Source organism: Serinus canaria, chromosome 12 (genome assembly GCF_022539315.1).
Source record: "Serinus canaria isolate serCan28SL12 chromosome 12, serCan2020, whole genome shotgun sequence".
NCBI lineage: Eukaryota > Metazoa > Chordata > Aves > Passeriformes > Fringillidae > Serinus > Serinus canaria.
In genome coordinates, this window is record NC_066326.1 from 9,835,675 (window position 1) to 9,858,846 (window position 23,172).

Genomic DNA, 23,172 nt, shown 5'->3' on the forward strand with positions numbered 1-23,172 from the left:
CAGTTCAATGCTATGAAAATACATTCATGCCTGTGAGCTGAGAGGAGCTAACACCTAAGGGGGGAATTTTGCTGTTGTGATGACCACTGCTGTTGTCTAGAAGATGAATTGGTGAGATCTAAGGAAGTGCCCATACCAAGGGGTGTCAAAGAGACAATGCCCATCTGAACTGAACAGTGTGTATGAACAGTGAGGTGAATTATCCTTGACTTTCATTAGTTCCTAAGCTATAGCAACATAACTGAACAATTCTTGATGGCTCAGTCAATATTCCTGCTCCAGACCATGACTCTCAGGTGAACATTGGGGGGATCAGGTTATTTGGAAGGTGACTGAATTTTCTCTGATGCCTTAGCACGGCGCCAGTTGACAAAGCACCCAGAGAATAACCAAACTGTGAATCATTCATTTTGGGGGAGGAGAGAAGAGCCAATGGCATGGCACAGAGCAGGGAGGTGTGTCACCTGTACCACCTGCCCTCCCAGCCTGACAGCCCTGGTTGCCAAAGCCAGAGGACAGTCTGTCCTCCTGGAGATCCCCCTGGAGTGGTGGCACATTTGAATTGTGCAGCACCTTGCTTTCCTGCACCCTTTCTTGTACCTCCCTTTTTCCTCATACCTCAGTTTGCCTTGCCTTTCCTCCTCCTATTTCCTCAGCAGCTATGACCAGCCTGAAGGAAATCTGTCGTGGCCTTCCTCTAAACCCCCTGCCCGAAAACAAAGGTCGGAGAAAAGGAATACCTCATGCACCTGTGAGAACACCCAATCTCACTGCTCAGGAGAAAAAGGTAACATGGCATTTCACAGGGCCTCATTTCTCTTCCTTTCAGATAAAGGCAGCTTGGGGCAGCAAACCTGATTGCCCAAATGCTTTTCTGGATGGGAATCTAACTTTGTGTCAGATGTATTTCCTTGGTGTTATAATTCACTCTGTAATGGGACAAGGGACTGGAAGCTCTTCTGCTCTCTTCCTTTCTCCCTCCTCCAGAATAATTGGGTTGATGAGAGGGAAGTTTTCTGCACAGCACCTTCCATGGCTTTAAATGGCTAAACAAGAAGCAATCCAGCATTGTTTCTCAGAGGTGAAATTCAGAATGCTGTTGCAAAACCATTGCATATGTACGTGAGTGAAAGCTAACCCCTCCAATACAATAAACTTCAAAGGTGATGAATCAGCATCATGGGAGCAGCTACACACGTGTAAACTTTTATAAAAACCCCAAAGATGACTTATTTTGTGCAGAAGTCTGGGCATGGATTTCAGGTGAGTTTGTAGGGAGTTAATGATTTGTCTTTAGTTGCGTAATTATTTTCCTGTCTCTTTTTGTTTAAATAGTCTTCGAACACACCAAAGTAATCATTGCATTATTTCATGCTCAAGACTAAAAAAATCAGCAGCAGAAAATAATGGTCAATGGGTGGAGATGCTTAGGAATTCGTGTGGGAGAGGACAAGGTGGGTTCCTTGGCTTGGAAGTCTGTGCCTCATCACATGTAACCTCACTTATACTGAGACATTTTGCTCAGAGCACAGAAGTTCCTTCCCCAATAACAACTTGCACACAGCTTCCTTGCCCTCGTGGGAGTTCCCCACTGGCATCAGCAGTCAAATTCTTTCAAAGTCACTTCCACAAACAGAGGAGAGTCTAGTCAAAGGGTAGAAAGAGCGACAGCTGTGAGGTATCCAAAGAGGATTTACTTCAGTGTCAGGAGCATTCATGGCTGAGGCATCCTGCCTGTGCCTGGGACAGCTCAGACCCATGAAGTGTGGTTACTAAGCGAGCAGAAGGGCTGTGGTGATGGCTGGGAAGATAAAGGAGTGAGGAGTGAGTTTCACTGCATGTCAGAACATTGCCAATCATCTCTGTTTTATTCCTTGCCTTTCCTAAATCCCTTTTCCCCAGAAGTCTGATACAATAGGAAGGAGTTCCAATTTCAGGAGATGGTGTCTCTCAAGAGGATGCCAAACCTTGCTCTCTAACCTGTGGAGGGGAAGGCAATGACAAGGTATTCCCTCCCTATATAGAAACTGGAATAGTTTTTCTGCCTCCTTTAAGGTTTGGAGCAGTTGACTGGTTTTCTGCCTCCAGCTGACTGTGTAACATCCATCTCTCATTTCTCCATTTTACCTACTGCATGTGATAAGAGGTCATGCTAGTTGGGTATTTCATTAGACTCTTAGAGGTTTTAAGGCTTCCTTTATGATTTACTTTATGGTTAGTCCTCCACCTTAAACTCTTAAGAGAATTAGAGGCTCAGCTGGCATTTTTTTCACATCTGAAAAGTCAAATCTCTTTTTTTAAGAAGTGCTCCATGCTTAGAAAAGCAAGTAGATGGAAGATTGTCTGTCTGTAAGGGTTTTTTAAGTCATCTTGAGACAGGCTTCCAAATGTTGTTGACAGTGTGTAATGCTGAACATATTATAAGACTTGTCTTTATATATGGCTTCATGTTCACTTTCTAATTGAAATATTCAGGAGAAGCTTTGACAGAAGTGAAGTTAATAATGCTCTGCTGATTTCCTCTGGATTTCTCCCTCTTTTCATATGCCTTCATTCCAGTTTTAGTTCTTGTTACAATAATAAACCTTACCACTGCCAATGTTTTATTTTCATGGGCCTCCTTTTGTGGTTATAACAGAAATCCTGTAAGTGAGATTTATAAAGAACTGTGTGTTTTGGGACTTGCTGAAGAAGTATCTAATTCTTCCTATCATACCAGCTTTAATCTTCTTGGATAAATTGAGCCATATCTCAGAACTGATTCTGATTATATGTTTCCTGAATTCTCTTCCTTCAGCATTCTTTGCCTGGGGCCTGAAACAGCCACATCCTCCCTCTTTCCCTCCCTGCACAGCTCAGGAAACCCTGGCTTTCTGTGTCTCAGCATCTGTATCTCAATGTAAATATGCCTCAAAGAAACTACCCTTAAAACCTAGGTGTGGGACATTGCCTGCTTTGTACTCACTGATGTTCCAATAAAGCTGGAGCAACTTGGAAACAATGGGCACTTCTTTGTGTTGATCAGGATCAGGAAAAATGGGATGGCTTTATCCAGACAGGAATTCCCTTATGGATCTTAGAGCCAAGTCATGTCACAGTCTCCCTGCCACCCAGCAGGGTCCTCTGTGCCCTGATTGCAGCATCTGGTGTTTCTGGGGCAGCACTGAGGTCAGTAATGGGCCTTGATGACCCTGATGAGCCTCTCCTGAGGTCTCCTCCCACACCCTCTGCCCATAGGCTCAGGGGCTCCATTTAGGCCGAGGTCTGGGATTCAGACTCAGCTATGCTGGAGATGTCTTTGGTTCTGTTCAGGGTGTTCCTGCACTCAGTCTTGGCCCTCCTGGGTCTGCTCTCCCTCCTGTGGGCTGACATCCCACTCTGAATCTCTGGGGGTCTCTGTGTTCCATCTCTCCCTGGTAACATCACCAGACCTGGTCCTGACTTGCACTTCCAGCTTGGTCCTGGACCTGCAGGTCAGCCTGGTCTTGCCTGGTGACCAGAGCTGCTGGTGGGCCCTGGCTGCCATCCCTGGGCTGTCCTGCTCTCCTCCCTCAGGCAGCACAAGGTGGGTGAGCTGTGCTGGCTCTTCTTGGCTCCCTATTCCTTGGGGAGCAGCTGGGATCTCCTGCTTGGGCACATCTAAGGATGAGGAGCTGAAAACCAGGGCCTGGAAACTCATTCAGCACCTGAAGCTGCTCTTCAGCCTTCTGGTGGAGAAATGGAGTGTTTGACCTTTGTGATTTCTTTGCACATCCAGGCCTGAGGTACTCCAACAAGTTTACATGTGGTTTGGGGAGGCTGCTGTATTAGCTCCTGTTTTGGGACATCTGGCTGATAAAGAACTTGGTTAAGCTTTCACACACATTTATGGCAATGACCAGTAAGAAATCTCCATGTTTACTTCCCAGCTGAGCTGATTGAAACGGGGACCTATCAGGCAGAGTAATAAAAGAAACACTCTTACTGCTTAGAGAATAGTGCCACCAAAGATCTGGGTCTGGATGTCCCCAGGTGGTAGAGAAGCACCATCTCCACTGGAAAAGGGGCAGAACTAAGGATGAAATTGTAGAGTTAAACCAGTCACTTCCTCTCCTTGTGCTCCCCTTTCCCTCAGTAAACAGGGACTGCAACCCTTAATGCTTGAGTGTCTCAAGGGTCTTACATTGGAAGTCCTGATGATCCATTTCAGAAAATGGAAATGAATGGCATTCCTTCTGAAGAGGCTTCCTTCTGCCTCCTCAACAAACACCAATTAACAAACAGGCTGGTTTACTTGATTTCTCAAGAGAATACCCCAGCATAGAAATTTACAGCTGATTGATTGGATTACATGGGCTGTCTTGATTATATTTTAGCACTGAGAGGTCTAAATCTTGATTAAATAGCAGTAGAATCCTATTATAATATAGAAATTCTGGGGAGTGTATAAAAAAAGACACCCTAATAGTGTTAGAGCTTAAACACAAGAACAAAATGTTAAATCCAGCTGGCAGATTTAAGAGGAAGACTTTTCATTTTCTTACATTGTGCAGGGTTGTAGTAAATCAGTAACTCAGCAAATTTAGAGCAGATAATTTTTTAAAACAGCCTATGAAACTCAGGATTATAACTGCAAATAATATTTCTGATGCCACTGAACTCTGGACCTATTTTTTCAGAGGTACTGAGCATGAGCAGCTTAAGCTTCTGTCAATGGAAGTTATGAAAAGGAAGAACACCTAACTATCAAATGCAAAAAAAAAAAATATTCCAAACACAGTGTGTCAGAAGTAAATAAATCCTCCTAAAAGGCTAGGGTAATGGTTTTTAATGGTGCTTTAATTAAATATATTGTCTGCCCACAAAAGCATAACGATCAGCCTATTTGAATTTCCTCCTTGAGTGTGTCTCTCAGATTATTCAGTTTCTTTCTCAATAATGAATATGTAAAATGTTTCCCAATGCACATGGCCATTTCCCTTTCATAAAGCAGTCAGGTTTCATCTAAGCAATTTTGTGCGCCCCAGCTCTTTTATTGAGAGATTCTTTCACAATATCTTACATTTAAATTCTTCTGATTTCAAGCCTACATTTTTTACAGGTAATTCACAGCTATTTATTCCTTTCCAGCATTTCCCTGAAGCTTCTTCTTGCTTCATCATTTATCCTGCAGTGAGACAGCAATCAAATCTCACCTTTATTTCATTCAGCTAAACAAGCCATAGTCTTTAATCCTCTTTTATAAGACCTCTATTGTCTGTGCAAGGTGCCTTTCCCACATTTCATGTGACACTCAAGTTCATGTTTCATTAATGTTTGCATCATCAAAATTCAGGCTTCTGAACATGTGTAACATTAATAGGATAGAGGCTCAGTATAAGTGAATTTATTTGAAAATCAAAACCGATTTTTCTTGCTTGAATTAAATGGTGAAGAAAAATATTTGTCCATCAGTTTCATTTTAATGCAAATAATATATTGATCAAAGACTGTGGGTGATCCTTGCCACAATGGAAGCCTTATAGTTCTCTGTAGTTCTCAAAGGCAGCCAAAATACCAGTGATTGCCTGTTGGTTTTAGGGCTGCAGGTGATTTTATTTTTGCTTTAGGAATTTCTCATCTCTAGAACCCCCTGTGCTCACCCCTGAGCCTGACTTTGGAAATGCCTGTGTATTTTGTCACTGTGTGGATAGAGGTGGGATTTTCGTATTATTAATAGCATGCCCTTGAAAATTACTGCTTATCTAACTGGAGAAGAATAAAGTGGCATTAGAAGGTGGAATCTGCATTTTCTCATCTGGTAAATAGATTTTCCCCCTCATCATTCTCTGTGTGGAATGGCAATTCTAATTTGTAGGGTTTTACTGGTCTGGTCCTCAGGTGGTGTAAATCAGCACAGCCTCACTGATCTTGGGGCTGTATGCTTGCTCTGGAGCAGTGTGCTAACAAAAAACCTCCCTCAGTATGAGGCATTTGAGTTTTATTGTTCCTTTTGCTCCAAGGGATGTGAGACCAGAGTGCTCAGAGGAAGTAGCTGAAGCTCCAACCATCACAGCCAGACCAGGCACAGGGTGAATAAGGTGTTTTGTGCTGAGCTGAGGGTTTTGTGGGGCTGTTCAGCACTGCTCACCAGGGCTGCTGGGGATGATAATTACAGTGGATGATTGTAGATGCCTTTGCTCTGGATATCTGTACTGTAGCCCATCCTTCACCCCTCCAGGAGGCACTTCCACAACTGAACTGCCAATGACAGGAGTCACAAGATCTTTCCTCAGCCCTCTCAAAACCTGAACTGTTATCAGATTTGGAAGCAAACTTGATCCCTTTCTATCTTTTCCACAGCCATTAAAAGATCAGCCAAAAGAGGATATGAAATTCCATATGATTTGTGAATCTTTTAATCTAAAAATCCTTTGGATGGTGTTGCCATTTGCCAGGGAACTTATAAGACCTTTGCATGAAACTGGCTATTTAAAGATGACAAAATCTTTGTTCTCATTATGGTTTTAATCAAATGAAACACAGAATACAGAGACATGCCTTAGCAGGCTGTTACTAAAGATAATGATTTATTTATGGGTTCTTTCATGCAAAAGGACATATTGTACTTTGCAAACCATGGCTAATGTCTTTGAAGGCAACAGGGAGTGTGAGCCACGTCGTATCATCTGCAGGATTTAGCTGAGTGCCTAGTAATCACTTCAGCTAATTTGGAAGTGATACATATAACATCAATAAAATAATATAACCCAACACCCTCTGCAACACATTAGGATGCTAAATGGAGTGAATCTGCAATAAAACTTAGCCCACTAATATCTTCATCTGGGAGTATGTCACATAACTCTGGGCCAAGGTCCTGTTTTGAATGGAAAGTACTGCAGGATCTTCAGTGTCTTGGAGTTTAGGGATTTAGTTTTGGGGATTTTTGAACAATGTTTGCTTGGTAGTCCAGTGCCCCTGGTACTTTGAGAGAGAATTTGTCTGTGTCTGATGTTAAGATTGAGCACCACTCACCAAGTCCCCAAGGTCTCTCCATGCAGGTTTGGGGAGGCAGGTGGGAAGGGGTTGGGGTTAGGGTTTACCCCAACTGAACCTACAAGGAAAGGTGCAGGTAGAACCATTTCAATAGGGAAGCAGGAATGAAGCTGTCCTGGTGTGAGCTTAGCCTTTTGAATTGCATTGTCCTTGCAACAGCTTAGGCAGGCTTCCACCTGAGTCTGGTTAAAGTTCAGGGCCACCTACTTACCTCCATTTCTCTTGTGCCTCGTTTTTTCTCCCTTGTTTATTTTTGTGTGTGTGTATTTTGGCAGCTGGCTCTGCGCAATGCCTTGCGCTATTTCCCACCTGAAATCCAAAAGAAGCTGGCATTGGAATTTGCTGAGGAGCTCAGGCTGTATGGCCACATCTACATGTACAGATTCTGCCCTGATATTGAGATGAGGTGAGGACTGGATGGTTCATGTTGCATTCAGCTGCCATTTGCTTGCCAGCTTCCACCTGTGGAGCTGACCTTTAAAGAGTGGCCTTGATGCATCCTAATTTACCCCTGGTAGAAGTTTTCATATAAATGAAGCTCATCATCTGATACTTTAGATGTTCTGCATATTGCAGTGATTTAATTTCCAGGGAGGATTACTGTGTGATTTGGGATGCTCCATGGGACTGGGAGGGAAGCAGAGTGTTCCCCTCTGGATAGGCTGTGCTGGGCCTGGGCAGTCTCACTGCTGGAGAGCTCACTCAGCACAGGTCAGGGACTGAGCCTGGCTGTGTGTGTGGCAGCCCAGCTTTGCCCCACACAGGGATCCCAAACACTCTGCCCCATGGCAGGGCTTGGTTTCCAGGGGCCAGTCATTACTAAGAGACCTTCAGCCTTGACAGGAAACTTGCAATAGTTCTGAGCTGGTCCAAGCCAAGTCCCAACTGAACCAAGAAGTAAGACCAGGTGAATGGATGGTTGGTTGAGCATGCTCTCAGAGCAGAGGAAGCTCTCTGGTCTTGAAAAGTAAGGCAGTGCATTTTTTCCATTGGAACCTTTAGGTGACCCTGGTGTGTAATAAGCTGTGCCTGTTGGTCTTGGACCATCACTTCATTCTAGGGCTGCTGGGTCTAATGTTTGTGAAGCAGAACAGATTTAGTGAGGGCTGCCAGGGGCTAGCTGCTTTTTTTAGACTGATTGATTCCTTTTTGCATCAGCAGGGGCCTGGTTAATGTCCATAAAGAAATCTGAATAAAGCAATAGAAAGCACTCTGATTCCCACAGTCAACCATGTTTCTATGCTGTTCATATTAGCCTGGGGTGAGCTCTTGCAGAATTCAGCTAAGGAGTGGAGAAACAGAAGACTATCTGAAAGTTTTTGCAGGGCTAGACTTCAGAGGACCCTGTACTAAACTGCAGATGGTGACACCTTCCGAGTAGGCTTGGATGAAACAGTCCAGCAGCTTGTTTCCATCACTGGCATCAGTGGTCCTTTGACAACTTCAAGTATTTTTTTATTTTGTGATCATTTCACTGATCATTTTCTAATAGATTGTTGTATTCTCACAATGAGAAAATGCCTTTTGATCTCTGTAGTCTGAGAGCATTTGATTTTTGTTTTGTGTGTCCCAGGGACCATGGCTCCACTTAAGTCACGTTCCTATGCCAGAGCACTCAAGTGAAGTAGGGTTTCTTATGCTCTGAGCAATATTATGTGTAAATATCTCCTCTTGATGAATTGGTATCATTCCACAGAAATGCTCTTTTATCAAGTTTAGAACTGCAGAAATCCCTAATAAAAAAAGCATTGTGGAAAAACTCAAAGGCTTTCCCTCCTGGTTTGGCAATGACTACAAGGCATTTGTTTTAGTATCCTGATGTAAAAAGCCAGGATAAAGTGCATGGGATCATGGGAGGAGCCCATTTGCTGAATCTGTGGAATATGCATTCCAGATCTTGGCTCCAGAGCTGGACAGTGGATGTCCAATTATTTTTTTGTCGTTGGCACACTTCAGCCTGACCTTTTCAGCTTGACTTTCCTTGCACAAAGCAAGAGTCCAGCCACTGAATATCCAAGGTCCAATAAAAGGAAGATCATTAGAAACCATGCCAAAAGATCCTGTCCCTCTTTAGGAATTTTCAGCCTTGGTAATGGTGGTGTTGCTCACAGAAAAGGAAGGACTAAAACTCTCAATCAGTGGTCCTGCTTCCTTCAGGTGTCATACCTTAGAGGCCTCAGCACACTTGGACTAAAAGCTGTGCAGACACAGCAGAGAAACTGTCCCTGTCCCAAACAGCTACAGAATAAATCCAAGAGAAGGAGTTTTAGAGCAATTTGATACCCAAACAGATGAGGGAGGAGAAGATAACAATGAGATGACCACAGCCAGGTGCATTAAGGACATCAGTGCCAGGCCACCTGAGCTGGGATAACTTTGAGGCTCTTTCCCATGCCTCACCTCTCAGCTTGTGGATGAAGTGCATTTTAGTGAAAGGGTCCATATTTCTCCTAACTAATTCAGTTTTTGAGAGTTTCTTGGAGCCTGAAACTCAAGCTGAGTGGTTTTTTTCTTAGATACAATCTTAAATAGCAAGGGTGGATGAGCCTGAAGGCAACTTTCAGGGATGCTGCTTTCCTTGGCACTGCAGGACTTGGCTGCTTGGCCTGGCAACTGTTGCAGAGGCCACTTCCACCACCCCAGAAAAAAATTCAGTTAAAAGGAATGAGCATTCTTGGCCACCACATTTATCAATTGTGATTAAATAATCCAGCAAATGATAAGCCAATTGCCATTTCTTGGTTTTGCTTAGTTCTGATAATAGTTAAAACCTGATTTGCCTGTTGAGGTACAGATGGAACTACAGATCTGTGCTTTTTTTTTTCTTTACTCTTCCCCTCTGAACAAAAGCCTGCAACCCAGACAAGTTTGAGTATCCTTGGCACGCAGAGATATTTGTGTGGGGTGTGTTGTTCTGGTTGCTCTTGTGAGCTGGAGTTTTTCTTCTAAATTTTTGTGCCTACCCTTTCAGAGCTTACCCCATAGGAGAATACCCTTGCAAGACCAAATCAGCTGCTGCCATCATGCTGATGATCATGAATAATCTGGATCCCTCTGTGGCTCAGGTAAGGTACAGTAAAAGGAATCTGGATTCACAGGCAGAAGCAAATTGGCAAAATTCTTCCTGTATGTGCTCTCACATAAATACTGAAAAATTGAGACACACAGGCACTGTATACAAGAGCTTGGTCACTGCTTGAGACATAGAGCTCAGCTTTTGATACATTGCTTCTACAATTTGTGCTGAAAAATTAGTGCTGATGCTTCTTCTGTCTTTGGAAGCTCATCCCAGTGACAGTGTTACAGTAACAAACACTTAATTTTTAAAAATAATATTAATTTTTTGTTCTTAACTTACCAGTTTTACAATGTTACTTCCTGATTTCAAGAACATGGAGAGCTTTGATGCAATAACTTCTAGAAAAGATTTATTACTGAGATGGCAAAAATAGCTCAGAGATACAGCAAAAGGTTTGAGAAAAGTGCTTGCCTGAATGTTGAATTGCCTTTTTTAGTTTCCTCAGGAGCTCGTCACTTATGGAGGAAATGGACAGGTCTTCAGCAACTGGGCACAGGTAGGACATTGCTGGGTTTGCAGTTTGCTTTGCAGAGCCAGTTTCACCCTCCCCCATGCACATTCTGCTCAGGCAGCTTGGGATCATTCTTGGCAGTTGTTGCCTTAAAATACTCCAAAACATCCTGTTTGGATAGGGGAGTGCTCAGTTATGAACTGTGTAGATGGAGAGAGCTTTATTTAGTAAGGAGAGCACAGACAGCCCAACAGAAATCCAAACATGACCCCATGAACACTCTGAGCTGTGTAGGATGGTAAAAGGCCACTTCTTTGTCTTTCTTTGATGCATGTGTATGGGCCTGAGTATTTAGCACAGAATTTTAGAGCCTAAATCTAAAAATCAAAACAGGTTATCCTCTGTTTGTGGGACTTTTGCAACATTTTTCACAAATAGTGGAATAAAAAAAGGCTTTGATTGAAGACTGTGCCATTCTGAGTCACTTTTCCAAGTAAATCAGATGAGGTGTTAATATTTGTGCTAGCTGGCCACTTCATGCAGCACATTAGCCTTCTAAAAATAATGGCAGGTGGTTAAAAGCCTCTCTAAAATCAGAGAATGTTTGAAATTCTGTTTGTATAATCTCTGTTCTCTTACATTAAAAAAGGTCAATAAATACACTCTCTTTATTCTAAGCACTGCAGAATGCATATGAGAAAGATTTTCAGGAGATCTTTGGAATCAGCAACATGTTTAGAATTCTGTTTGCAGTGCAGGTCAGAATCAGCACAGGTAGGAAGCTGCACCCCCTGGAGAGCAACATCCCTCCTGTCCCTTCTGCCAAAGTCAGAAATATTCTTTCCTCTTGTTCTCATCCAAGCCAGTCCTATGACTTGCAGTTCTTTCACAGCAGAGCAAACAAAACCTTTTTATTTTTGTTTACTTAGAGTAGCAATCACATGAATGATTCAGTTACCACAGAACACTTTCTTCTGTTTGTAGCTTGAAAACAGCACTGAAAAATTTGAAAATTCTAACATTGCAAAACTCACAGTAAAAAGGTTCAGTTTGGTTTATATCATCCAAGCAGACCTGTGCTTTCTTCTGGATAATTTCAAATGAAAGAACTATGTCCAGAGCTAACTCGTCAGATCTTCCTCCTTGCTAGTTATGCCTTTCAATGCCAAAAGTCCCATTTATCTTACAGCTTCTAGTTTTATTAGGATGTTTTTCCCAGACTGCTAGGGAGTTGAGAGTTCAGCACCTGTTCTGTCCTATGACATGAATTCAATTATTCAACATTTTTCATAAACTAAACCATAAAAAGCAAGACAGTAACTTGACTAACTCTTTGCAGTTCAACTGAACCTGCAGCTTGGGGAATTGCCTGTGTTAGAAGGGACTGGCTTCAAATCTGTCCCATTTTTACTTCTGGTCTCAGCCTCAGAGCTGAAGTGCCTGTGTTTATTTGTCACTCATACTGCTGCCTCCTTGATCAGCAGTTCTGGGGTTATTTTTTCCCCCTCAAATTTTGTGTCCCTACAGAAACTCTAGTTTCAAGTACCTGTTGAATTCCAATATTGCACTGGGGTGTTTCTCACAGGCCTGGTTGACACATACTGGGAGTCCTGTGTAGTTCATTGGGCTTTGTCACAGACAATGATGGATTACAGTTAAATTTAAAGCCAAATTAGGTGGTCAAAGTGTACATTTTGGCATTAATCAGGAGTAACCATTGAATTAGGCAGACAAGGCTGAATTACATTTGTGTACTCCAGGATGCATCCTGGATTTTTTTTTTGTGTCCACAATGAAAGCTGTCTTTTTTCCCCTGAGAAGAAAAGCTATTTCATTTTGAAGTGCACAGTATAAAAACCATTTATTGCACTAGAAAATCATGAATTTCAGATTAGGATCAACAATAAGCATGAGTATTTAATCACTTCTATAGGGGAAATTTTGCAGTTTGGCTTTGGAAGGATTGCCAGAAAAGTGCCAAATACAAGTGGTTAATCTCAAGATAAAATTAGAATGACTTTAAAAGTGAAGGATGTCTGGGGTTTGTACTGGAGAAATTATTCTGGAACTTATTCAGACTTTTGTTAGTTGCTGATTTGTGTTTCCTGGTGAGTGATATCCCTTAAAGGACATTATTGAAAACAAGAATGTGTTGAGAGCTCTGTCATTCCATATGTGAATGCACCTCCTTATCTCTATTGCGGCCTTCAGTCTCCAAGATGAGCAGCTTCACAAAAAGCAGGAAATGTAAGATGCAAAGTCCCCCTGTTCCTTGCTTTTCATTTCAGTTCTGGCTGGTGATGCAGTATTTGTCAGAGATGACAGAGGAGCAAACACTGGTGATGTACAGTGGGCATCCCCTGGGGCTCTTCCCCAGCCACCAGCGTGCTCCTCGTTTGGTCATTACCAATGGCATGGTAGGTATTTGCAGCTTCTTTTATTTTTCCTTTTCAAGTGTTGGCTGAGTTAAAATATGATTTATACTGTCTGAATTTACTGCAACACACAGGAGAATGTGGGGTCCAAGTTGTGCAGCATTTTTTCCAGCACAGCTGCTGTCACCTCACGGGTGCTGATCTGCAGTGATGGAGGGAACAACCTCCTCCTCATTAGAAAACCTCTGTTCTGACTGAGTCTGAGACACTTCCTTGCCCCAAACAGTTCAGCAAGGCTCAGTCTGGAAGATTTAAAAGCCCTCAGTAAGCAAACATGATTATTAATCAGAGGCTCAGATATCTGGAGTGCTTTGCCTGGAAGGCAAGGTGGCCAAGTGGAAATATTGGTTCCTTGCCAGTCTCTTGAGCCATCCAATATCCATTCCCCTGCAGGTTAGTTTTGTGGCTGGAGAACTGCCCTCCTTAAAACTTGGGTGGCAGTCACAGTGCCAGGAAGACTGGACATCTTTTTTTCCAACGCTAGAATACATGAAATAAAACACCTGGATTACTCCTCCTGTTTCTAATGTTTTTCTGCTTGTATAATAGTTACGGAAATAGCTAAAGAAATTTAGGCTGTTTAAAAGACCTGCTTAAATCTCTAATTTGCTTAAGTGGATTTTATTTTGGTTGTTTTCTTAGGTTATTCCCAACTATTCCTCCAGGGATGAATATGAGAAGATGTTTGCCTTGGGTGTAACAATGTAAGAAGATAGCTCACTATTAAAATATATCAAATACTTGACTAAAATATAATTCAGACATCAAGCAGTGACTAGTTGAAATGCATCTGCATTAGAAATTTTAACTCTGCTGCATGAAGTACCGATGCTGCAAAGCATTAATGCACACTTAAATGGAATTACTTCAGAGTTTGAGTTATGTTCAGCCACATATAGAAGGATGTAATTGAGGTCTGTTAGGAATTAATATTAGGTTTATGTGTGAGACTTGGCAGAACAATAGCCTAAAGCCTTAATCATAAGCCACTTAAAGCACTTGCTAGTTCTAATTTTCAGTGGTTGTTTTGCAGTCTATGGAAAACACAAGTTATAAAACATTCTTTCATGCTAAAAGAAACTTTGAAGTAAAAAGTGATCATTTTTAAATGATTTTTACGTGCTCTTCTGTTGATGAGCACAAGATTATCATTCTTTTGTGTACCAAGGGGAGAATAAATTAAAACAGCCAAAGAGCTGCCCCACTTCTCTGGGAATTTAGTATGAATGTGGTCAACCATTCTGGGCTAAAAGCTTCCGCAGTGGCCCTGTGTCTGAGAGGCACAAGAGCACTGAAACCCAACAACACAGATTCCAGTGAGCTGAAGAAGAGTGTCCTTTGGTCACCATGCTGAATGCCACTCAGGTTTTGATCCATGTATTTTCGAACTCAATGAGCTAAACACTCCTCCAAAAATATGTTGGTGCATTGCTAATGGTAAAATTGTTAAGCTGAGAATTTGGTAACAGCAGACCTTTAACAATAAAGTGAAGCACAGAGGGTTTTTTGTTGTACTGGAAGCACAAGGGGACAAGTGCCACTGCAGGCTGAGCAATGTGTGGTGTCACTGTGTTCCTTGCTGTCCCCAGGTATGGTCAGATGACTGCAGGGAGCTACTGCTACATTGGGCCTCAGGGAATAGTCCATGGGACCGTGGTAAGGACCTGGGGAAAGCCCTGGCAGCACCTCTTGGAGGAGGCTTTCTCCCATGGTGGCTGGCTGTGGGAGTGGGTTGGATTGCTGTGAGAGGAACTTCTGGCTGCTAAAGAAATTCTCCTTGCCTGCTACATTAAAAAATAATGTTTTTTTACTTAGATATGTCTTATCCAGAACAGAGACTTGTAGGGATTTGCGATCAAGATCTCAATCTGAGCTCACATTCAGCTACAAAATGTGAAGTATGAATTGACCAAATGCGTTATATAAAAGTATTTTCTTGGCTGTTTTCCTTAGCTGTCCTTTCCAGACACCTTTAAGTCTCTCTATTGCATGAGCAGCATGTTGGGAACCACTGATTATTTTATTCCACGGTGAGAGAAATAAGCATAATGAGGACAGATGGTTTCACAACATCATTTTGAGACACATTTCCTTCTTCAAGGATTAAAGTGTTTCGTGGTGCTGACGACCCCAGAGTTCCAAAGTCTGTTTGCTGAAGGGACAGAAGCTGTTTAACTTTCAGGGCTGCTGGTGATGGCTGTGTCTGTTGTGTGCAGCTGACGGTGCTCAACGCGGGCCGGCGGTACCTGAGGGCAGAGGACCTGTCTGGGAAGGTGTTTGTCACCTCTGGCCTCGGGGGCATGAGCGGGGCCCAGGCCAAGGCTGCAGTCATTGCTGGCTGTGTGGGGATCATTGCAGAGGTGAGAGCAGTGCTGCCATTCTGTCTTCTCATGCTGAGTCAGAATCCCCGTTCTTCTGATCTGACAGGTTCCTGAAGTAACCCTGGCAAAACAAACTCAGAAAATATTCTATTTTCCAAGATATATCTCTTTTTTCCATTACTGAGCATTTTTCACTGTTTTTCCACTCTCTATTCATTTACTCATTGGCTCAGACTGCAAAGATAGGGACTTAGAATGGCTTCTGACTGGCTTTGGTTTCAATGCACAGGAGAAACCTTCTTGGATGAGCAGATCCAAGGCTGGCCAAAATGGATTGGGTTTTCCTGTAGATATGCACGTGGTGGGCTCTTGTTACTCCTCAGAAGAAGGGATTTTTGAGAACTAAGCCCCAGTCAGAGCTGCCTGGAGTGGGAGCTTGGCTTTCTCCGCTAAATTCATTCACAGACAGTTAGCTGGGAAACCTCTGCTGTGGGCATGCCACACTGCAGTGTGAAGAATAAGAATATCACAATCTGATCCATTTTAGTTACAATTAAACTTTAAAACACAGTGGGTTAGACTGCCCACGTCACGTGCAGTAACCCTGGCTGCTCTGGCTGCCTCAGGTCTTTCATGGACGGCTTGGGCTTCAGCAGCTTTACAGAAAGGGTGCAAGGTGGTTTTGTTGGCACCTGGGTTTTGCATGTATTTGAGATCTCATCAGGTACTCCCTGCAGATTAAATAAGCTTATTCAATTTTCTATTGAATAAATTATTAATGAATAAATTATCTTTATTCAGACTTCTGTCATCATGGTCTTTCAAGTGCTGGAATACAAAGGAAAGATTTCAGTGAATGCCATTCACAGCCATCCTTTGTCCTTTCATCTCTATGGCTGCAGATGATTTTGTTCAGGGGACTGAATTTTGCCTGGTTTTTATCTCCTGTGAGATGATCCTTGTCGGAAATGAGTCTCAGGAGCACATGTGGATAGCTATATATATGAACATATTATTTATTTAAGGAACTATTTATGCAAATGACATTGAATTGTGCAAGGGATCATTTTGTCAGCCAGGGCTTCCAAAGCTCTGACAGAAGGGATTAGTGCTGCAAGTATTTTACCTCTCCTGTTTGACAGGAAGCTGATTGTAATTTTATGAAATAATTGTGTGGAGGGCCAGATATCTCCTCTGAGCTGCACTGGGCTCTCTGGGATTACACTGGAGGCAGCATTAGCTCATCCTTTTCATGCAATTTTTTAAATTACTGAGATGCTGATCCAAAAATGAGCATATTTTTGAAAGTGTGGTTCAAAGGAAGTGAGTTTTCTTTATCCAGCAAGTCTGTGAAAGACTAGGAATGTCAGAGGGAGCTAGAGTAAAATATGTAGGACGTGGTAACATTTAAATAGCTCTCAACTGTGTTATGTGGGGATTTAAATGAACCCAATTCTTGTAATTCATACAGACCACTTAATATTTTTCCTCCTGTGCTGATTTAAATATCTCAGAAGAAGCTGTCCCCCATGGCATCTGACTTTATTGAATAATTCCATTGGCAGTGACACTGTTACTATCATAATCTGGGGTTTGGGAAGGATAGTCTTCATTACTGATGTGAAAAATGATGGATGGTGTTCCATGCTAAGAAATATTGGGGAAGAAAAGGTTTCCTGGTGTTCAAGCAACTCCTGAATACAGAATTTATTTAATTTACATATAAATACCTTCTTAATGAGAAAGAATTAAAATGATGGGGCAAGATTATAGAGAAGTAAAAAAATGCTTTAATGAAATACTAGAAGATGCTCAGGTCATGTGTTCTTGTGCACACACATCACTGTGGGGGGTTTAAATCTGTTGCTACCACCGAATATGGGTTTAAATTAATTTTGCTTCTTGCCTTATGCCACTGATAGCTCATTATAAATGAATTAATGATGTGCAAGCTTCCACATTGGACCATTGATATGGAATTTGTGCCAAAGCCTCCATCCACCATGTTTGTCCATCCATTTATATTTTTATCTAGCTGTCTCTTAGGCACATACACCCTGGCACACACAGAAGCTGAGCCCTGGAGAGAGTACAGATTTGGGACTGAGCTTATTTGGAACTTCAAAGTTCAAGCGAGAGGGAATTAAAGACATAATTTTGTTTTGCTCTGTTCTATTTTTCAGCAGCATTAGGCAGCTGGGACAGGAAAATGCTTTCCTCTTTTCTTTCCATATTTGGTTGAGGTTTTCAACCAGCAGCCCAAGAACAAAAGTGAGGGTTAATTTTATTCAGCAAACCATAGCTTCATCTTGGGCAGCCTGGCAGAAATGTCTCTCTAGGCTGATCAATGAAAATAGTTTGTTAATTATTAAAAAACATTCTTTTTACAAAAAATAGCCAGATTTCAAAAATAAATTTGATGCTTTTTTTTGCCTTTTAACATAATCATGAAAAGAAGCAATAGGAATTCTTAATACCTATATTACCTCTTATACAAATTCAATGATAAATTTTGATTCATAAAATATTTTGGGAAGGGATGTATCAAAAAAGTCTATTTCTTCTTTAAGCCTGGAGTAAAAGAGAACAGAAAGCTTAAAAAAAAATCAGAGGTGAAAAATAAGCATTTGAACAATAATTATATATATAATATCTATATCTGTACTCTATATATATACTTATATACTATAGGTAATAGTAGGGCTGTTACCTTTACTTTTTATTACTTTTTCCTGCAGGGTAATTGAAAAACTAAAGGTGAAAATGACTGCATGGGGGAAATAGGAGTTTTAAGATCTCTGCTATTTCTCTCAGGTGGATGAAGCAGCACTTGTGAAACGCCACAAGCAGGGGTGGCTGATGGAAATCTCCAACAACCTGGACCACTGCATTGCCCGCCTCAGGTATGACCTGTAACCTGACTCTGTGAGTGGGACTCTGCTTCCTAACCCTGCACTCACGTCTTTCTGCCCTGTGCCATTGTAGTCTGCACTTAGGAGGGGTTGAGGAACACCTCTTCTCGTTCCAGGTCTGCTTAGGAACGTGAATCCAACTTCCCAAGCTGCAGAAGTCTTTATTAGTGACTACTAATGCTTCACGTCATTTGTGCATGTTAAACGTGGCTTCATTTAGTTTCATGAATATGCATGGAGAAATTACAACGAATGTTACACTTGCAGCATCACTCAAGCTTCATGGAGTTCCTGATTAACAATTATGTAGAAAATTTGTTTCTGAGATAATTGTTGAAAACCACATGCAGGCTTTTTTTTTTTCCCCAGGGTTTGAGTCTGTGTGTGATTTGTACATTTCAAGATTGAATGAGATGCATTTTCTTCAACCAATATTTTTATTATTTTCTAGAGAAGCAAGAAAGAAGAAAATTGCCCTCAGTTTGGGTTACCATGGGAATGTGGTAGATCTGTGGTGAGTAGTATGAGTGGATAATGAGTACATTAATGCTCTGGCTTTTTGGTCAATGTGTCGAATTAGTTCCCAAACTTGGAAGAGACATTAAAAATAGTGCTGAGTACATTACTCTAGATGCTCATGAAAATGTGCTCTCAGAAAGGAGATCTTCACCCTTGTGTTCATTTGCTGTCCCCCCTAGGGAGAGGTTGGTGCATGAGCTGGACACAACAGGAGAGCTGCTGGTTGACCTGGGCTCTGACCAGACCTCCTGCCACAACCCATTCAATGGGGGGTACTACCCAGTGCAGCTCAGCTTTGAGGAGGGAAAGCAGCTGCTCTCCTCCAACCCAGGGAAGTTCCGGACACTGGTACAAGAGAGGTGAGGGTTTGATCTTTCATCTTCCTAACCTTTGAGTTTAGCTGCTCTTCAAGCCATGCAGTCAGGGGGTACCAGTCCACTGCTGGAAAGAGAGGGTAATTTGGGCAGTTTGGGCCAAGGAAGAGGCCAGAACAGTGATGTTCTGTTTTTCAGGTTTTTCTCTGCTTGCTTTGTGAGCTACTTAAACTGTTCTGCAGTTTTGTGCAAGCTGGTTTTTGTTATCAGCCTCCATCTCCAGAGCTGGCTGTGTTGCTTGGCTGAAAGATATGAGTGACACCTCTTTGCTATTTAAGTTTCCTCAATGACTGTAAATCCCTTAAGGTTTTGAGGATAACAGGTGCTACAGAGGCTGAAAGCATCTCAATTGATATCTTGTGGGCTTATGTCTGAATTTATCTGGGGTCTTTCCATTCCCTCTGTCTCCTCCTACTCCCATGCCTTTGGTTAGTCAATGATATTATCCTTTTTCATATTTCATCAAGAATAACTGTTTCCTTCTTTATTTCAGTCTGAAGAGGCATGTAGCTGCTATTAACAAACTAGCTGATAAGGGCATGTTTTTCTGGGATTATGGCAATGCTTTTCTCTTGGAAGCTCAGAGAGCTGGTGAGTAAATCCTGGAGCTGTAGGTGGAAAGGAGAACAATCCTGCTGTGTCTGTTAAGTAGGACAGGGTTGGCCACTGAAATTCTAATCTTTAGTCCTTCTTTCTCTCTTGTTCTTTGAGACCCCTGGCCCTCCCTGGCTGAGATAGAACTTTCCTAGGATCTTGTGTGCAGTCTGGTTTTTCATTTTATAGTTTTCCTCCATCAAGTGACTGACTATTAAAATTCTTTTATAGGTGCTGATGTTGCAAAGAAAGGAGCAAATAAAACAGAATTTCGATATCCTTCCTATGTTCAGCACATCATGGGGTATGTTGGGCAGAGCTGGGAATATGCTGTCAAGTATCTTGTGACTCCCTCTCTTCAGAGGGAGAGTACTGCAGAGATTAGTGCAGTCTGACAGTGATCTGCAATGATAAATGATCCAAAGGAGGCAACAGCAGTAGAAAAATGGCTCTCACAAGTGTTAAGCCAGAATTAGTGTAGGCTAGCCATTGTCAAATCAACAATCTTCACTCCTTTACAGGAGTAGCTGCATTTTGTCTTTGCATGACTTTTCCTTAAGCAGTTCTGCTCAAGAAGAGCAAGGTCACAGCCTCAGACTGTGACTAGAGGCAACTTCACTTCTAGGCGCTAAAAGCTGAGTGCTTGTCTCTTCAGAGCAGTAGAGATCAACCCCTAATAATCCAAGCCTTATATGTGCCCTGAAGTTAAAAGTATGATGGAAACAGGACACTCTTCTGCACCAGCTGTGCCTCTTACCCATGCTGTACATGCTGCTTGTGGAAACAGCTGAGCTCAGGACATCTGTTGAGGGACTGGATTTAGAACTGATTTTCCTCTGACTCATGCTTAGCTTGCCTATGCCATGTGAATAAGAGCCTGAGCATAGAGTAAGGCCCCAGCCAGATTAGATCTTTTCTTCCGGCCCTCAAGTGAAGCGTGTCCCACTATTGTACATAAACAATGTGGACAGCAAATGAGCCTGGACTCAGGCACTCGGTCAGAACCTGCCCTTGTCTGACAGTGTAGATGCACTCAGGGTTAGCCTGGGTTAAGGACACAAAGACCAGGCAGCAGGGAGAGTATATTTAATGAAACAGAAGAAAAGATGCAATTCATCTGATGATGCACTTGATTGAACTGTCCAACATGACTATCAAAATTCTGGCCTGACTATACTTTTAGACGCCAGTGGGTGGCTGCATGAAACAGCAGTGTTTAATTTCTCAGTTAATGGTCCTTGATGCTTCTGTTTAGATTAGTGCACTGAAAATGTTTCAAATTCTTCCGTCTCCAGCTAATGAAAGAAAAAGCACTGCTAGCAGCCAGGATAAATAAGGAAAGAATTTCAACTATCTCTTAATGAAACATGTTCTCTTCCCAGGGACATTTTTTCCCTGGGATTTGGGCCATTCCGCTGGGTTTGTACCTCAGGTGACCCACGGGACCTTGCTACAACTGACTCCATTGCCATGTCAGTGCTGGAGGACTCCATCCGCCAGGGAGGTAAGGCATCATCCCACACACCCCCACGGGGGGCTTGGCAGAGAAAGGGAAACCCAGAGCTCAAATGAGTGCTAGCTGTTGGCTGAAAACATGGAAAGCAAGGTCTTCCAGGTTCCCTGTAAGCAGGAAGTGTTGCTGCTGTCTAAACTCCTAGTAGGAGTGCAGCCTGCACTGCAACAGTGCAGGTAACTGGTAAAACAGAAAACCACCACTTTGGGATGTTGATTCCAAAGCAGTTCTGGCTAAGAGCCTTTCTTTTTAGTTGTTGCAGGTGTTTTTAAACTTTGTTGCCTTGAAACTTTAAGGCAATCAGTAGGTTTCACTGTCAGGTCTACAAGAGTAATTTAAGGAGTCAAATTGCTTTGCTCCTGTCTCACAGGCAGGTGAGGCATGAAAATCTAGGGAGGTTTTCAAGAGGTTAGCAAGGAGATCAGTGACAGGAATCCCAGGTTTCCTGGGTGTGGTGCTCCATCCAGTGTCATTTTTTTGTGATTACAATTTTGAGATCTTTTTTGTCATTTGTTAATAGATTGGCAGCTCTTTCTACTGGCTGGTGGAACCAGTTTGGAACACCTGCATGGCTCTGTGTGCTGCCCTAGGATCCAGGAATTGCACTCTTCCCCATCCCTGAAACTGGGCTATTACTGGTATCCCCTGCTTATGAATGGGAACTGAGACAAAGCTAATTTTGTGTCAGCAAACATTAATTCTGGTGTCCCAGGATGGAGAAGGCTCCACCCTTTTCCCTACCTTTGCACTTACCAGACAGCAGGGTCAAAGGTTTGTCACTGTCCCCAAGCACTGAAATCCTCACCTCTTCTGTTTTGACCACCAGATTTTGTGCTTTCCAGAATCAACAAAATAATCCTTGAATTCTGAGGAATTCCTCCAGATCAAAAGGAAATGGATCAGAAATCCAAACCATATTTTGAGAACGAGAGCATAATATTTTTTCCCCTGGTTATATTGAAATATTTGTTGCTTTTTTTTTCATGAAAGACATTGAAATACAAATAGAAGCATGAAAATTTTGAAGGCAGTCCTGTTTGTTCAGGAACAATCAGCACTGGGAGAATCCTGGGTAGTATTTTTGACAAGGATATATCCTGTTCAGATGTCTTTCATTTGGAATAAAAGTTCTCTTGTCTTCCTATGATGCACGGCTGGTGTCCAGCCTTCCTTTCCTCCCAAGAGGAGAATTATTGGTACAGTGGGTCTGACCTTGCAAGGTCCTTGGTTCTGTCTGTTCTCTGATCTTTCCTTAGGAGTCATGAGTTGTGTTCAATGCAAAACCAGCTCATTGCAATAACCCAGAAGTGCTTACTCTGATCTGTGGGTATTGAAACTTCCATGTTTTTAAGCCTGGTCCCTTGGCTTTATTGAAGGGAGGGTGAAATCCATTACTGTACGGCTGGATCTGTCTTCAGAAATCTGCAGTAATTTTTCTGCCATGCACTGCAGATTCCAGAAACCTTCTCTCAGGACTGAACCATTCTATGACCTTTGGATGGCTTGCATTGCAAGACTGGGAAATGAATCAGTTCCTCTGTGTACAGGAGAATGTGGGTGTTTATATGGATGTCATGTAAAGCTGGGGAGAGAAGTCTCTTGCACAAACAAAAGGCATTGAACAATTGCTTGTATATTCTCAATTTAAATGAAAAAAAATGACATATAAAAAAATCCCAACAGGTGAAAACAGGATTAAGGGCAAGGCTATTATTCTATTTGTTGTTAAATTTGACAGGACAATGGAAATTTAATTCATAGAGAAAGAAAAACAAAATTTGATCAGAAAAATAGACATTCATGCATACATATGCTTGAATAATCCACTTGCAGTCCATTTTCTATGAGGCCTGAGTTTGGACCAAATTTTAAGGGTCTGGATAGCCTCACACATATACATATCTGAAATCTGAGCCTACCTTTGAAATTTATAAAAGAATCTGTTCTAAAAACTAAG

At 42.2% G+C, this 23,172-nt stretch overlaps 1 protein-coding gene across 2 annotated transcripts in view; it reads left to right on the forward strand.

The window, feature by feature from the left end:
- The first annotated feature begins 481 nt into the window (after nt 1-481).
- Nucleotides 482-23,172, forward strand: part of UROC1 (urocanate hydratase 1) — a 36,039-nt gene continuing 13,348 nt past the window's right edge. Inside the window, exons 1-14 of one of the 2 annotated variants that reach the window (XM_050979385.1) lie at nt 482-787; nt 7,293-7,423; nt 9,989-10,082; nt 10,533-10,592; nt 12,836-12,964; nt 13,625-13,686; nt 14,572-14,638; nt 15,199-15,342; nt 18,118-18,206; nt 18,667-18,729; nt 18,914-19,093; nt 19,602-19,699; nt 19,934-20,006; nt 21,085-21,206. In XM_050979385.1, coding sequence (XP_050835342.1) covers nt 662-787; nt 7,293-7,423; nt 9,989-10,082; nt 10,533-10,592; nt 12,836-12,964; nt 13,625-13,686; nt 14,572-14,638; nt 15,199-15,342; nt 18,118-18,206; nt 18,667-18,729; nt 18,914-19,093; nt 19,602-19,699; nt 19,934-20,006; nt 21,085-21,206 — 1,438 coding nt within the window. In that variant the 5' untranslated portion in view covers nt 482-661. The remainder of the gene's footprint in view (nt 788-7,292; nt 7,424-9,988; nt 10,083-10,532; nt 10,593-12,835; nt 12,965-13,624; nt 13,687-14,571; nt 14,639-15,198; nt 15,343-18,117; nt 18,207-18,666; nt 18,730-18,913; nt 19,094-19,601; nt 19,700-19,933; nt 20,007-21,084; nt 21,207-23,172) is intronic. The other variant, XM_009091113.4, reaches the window with a different exon arrangement.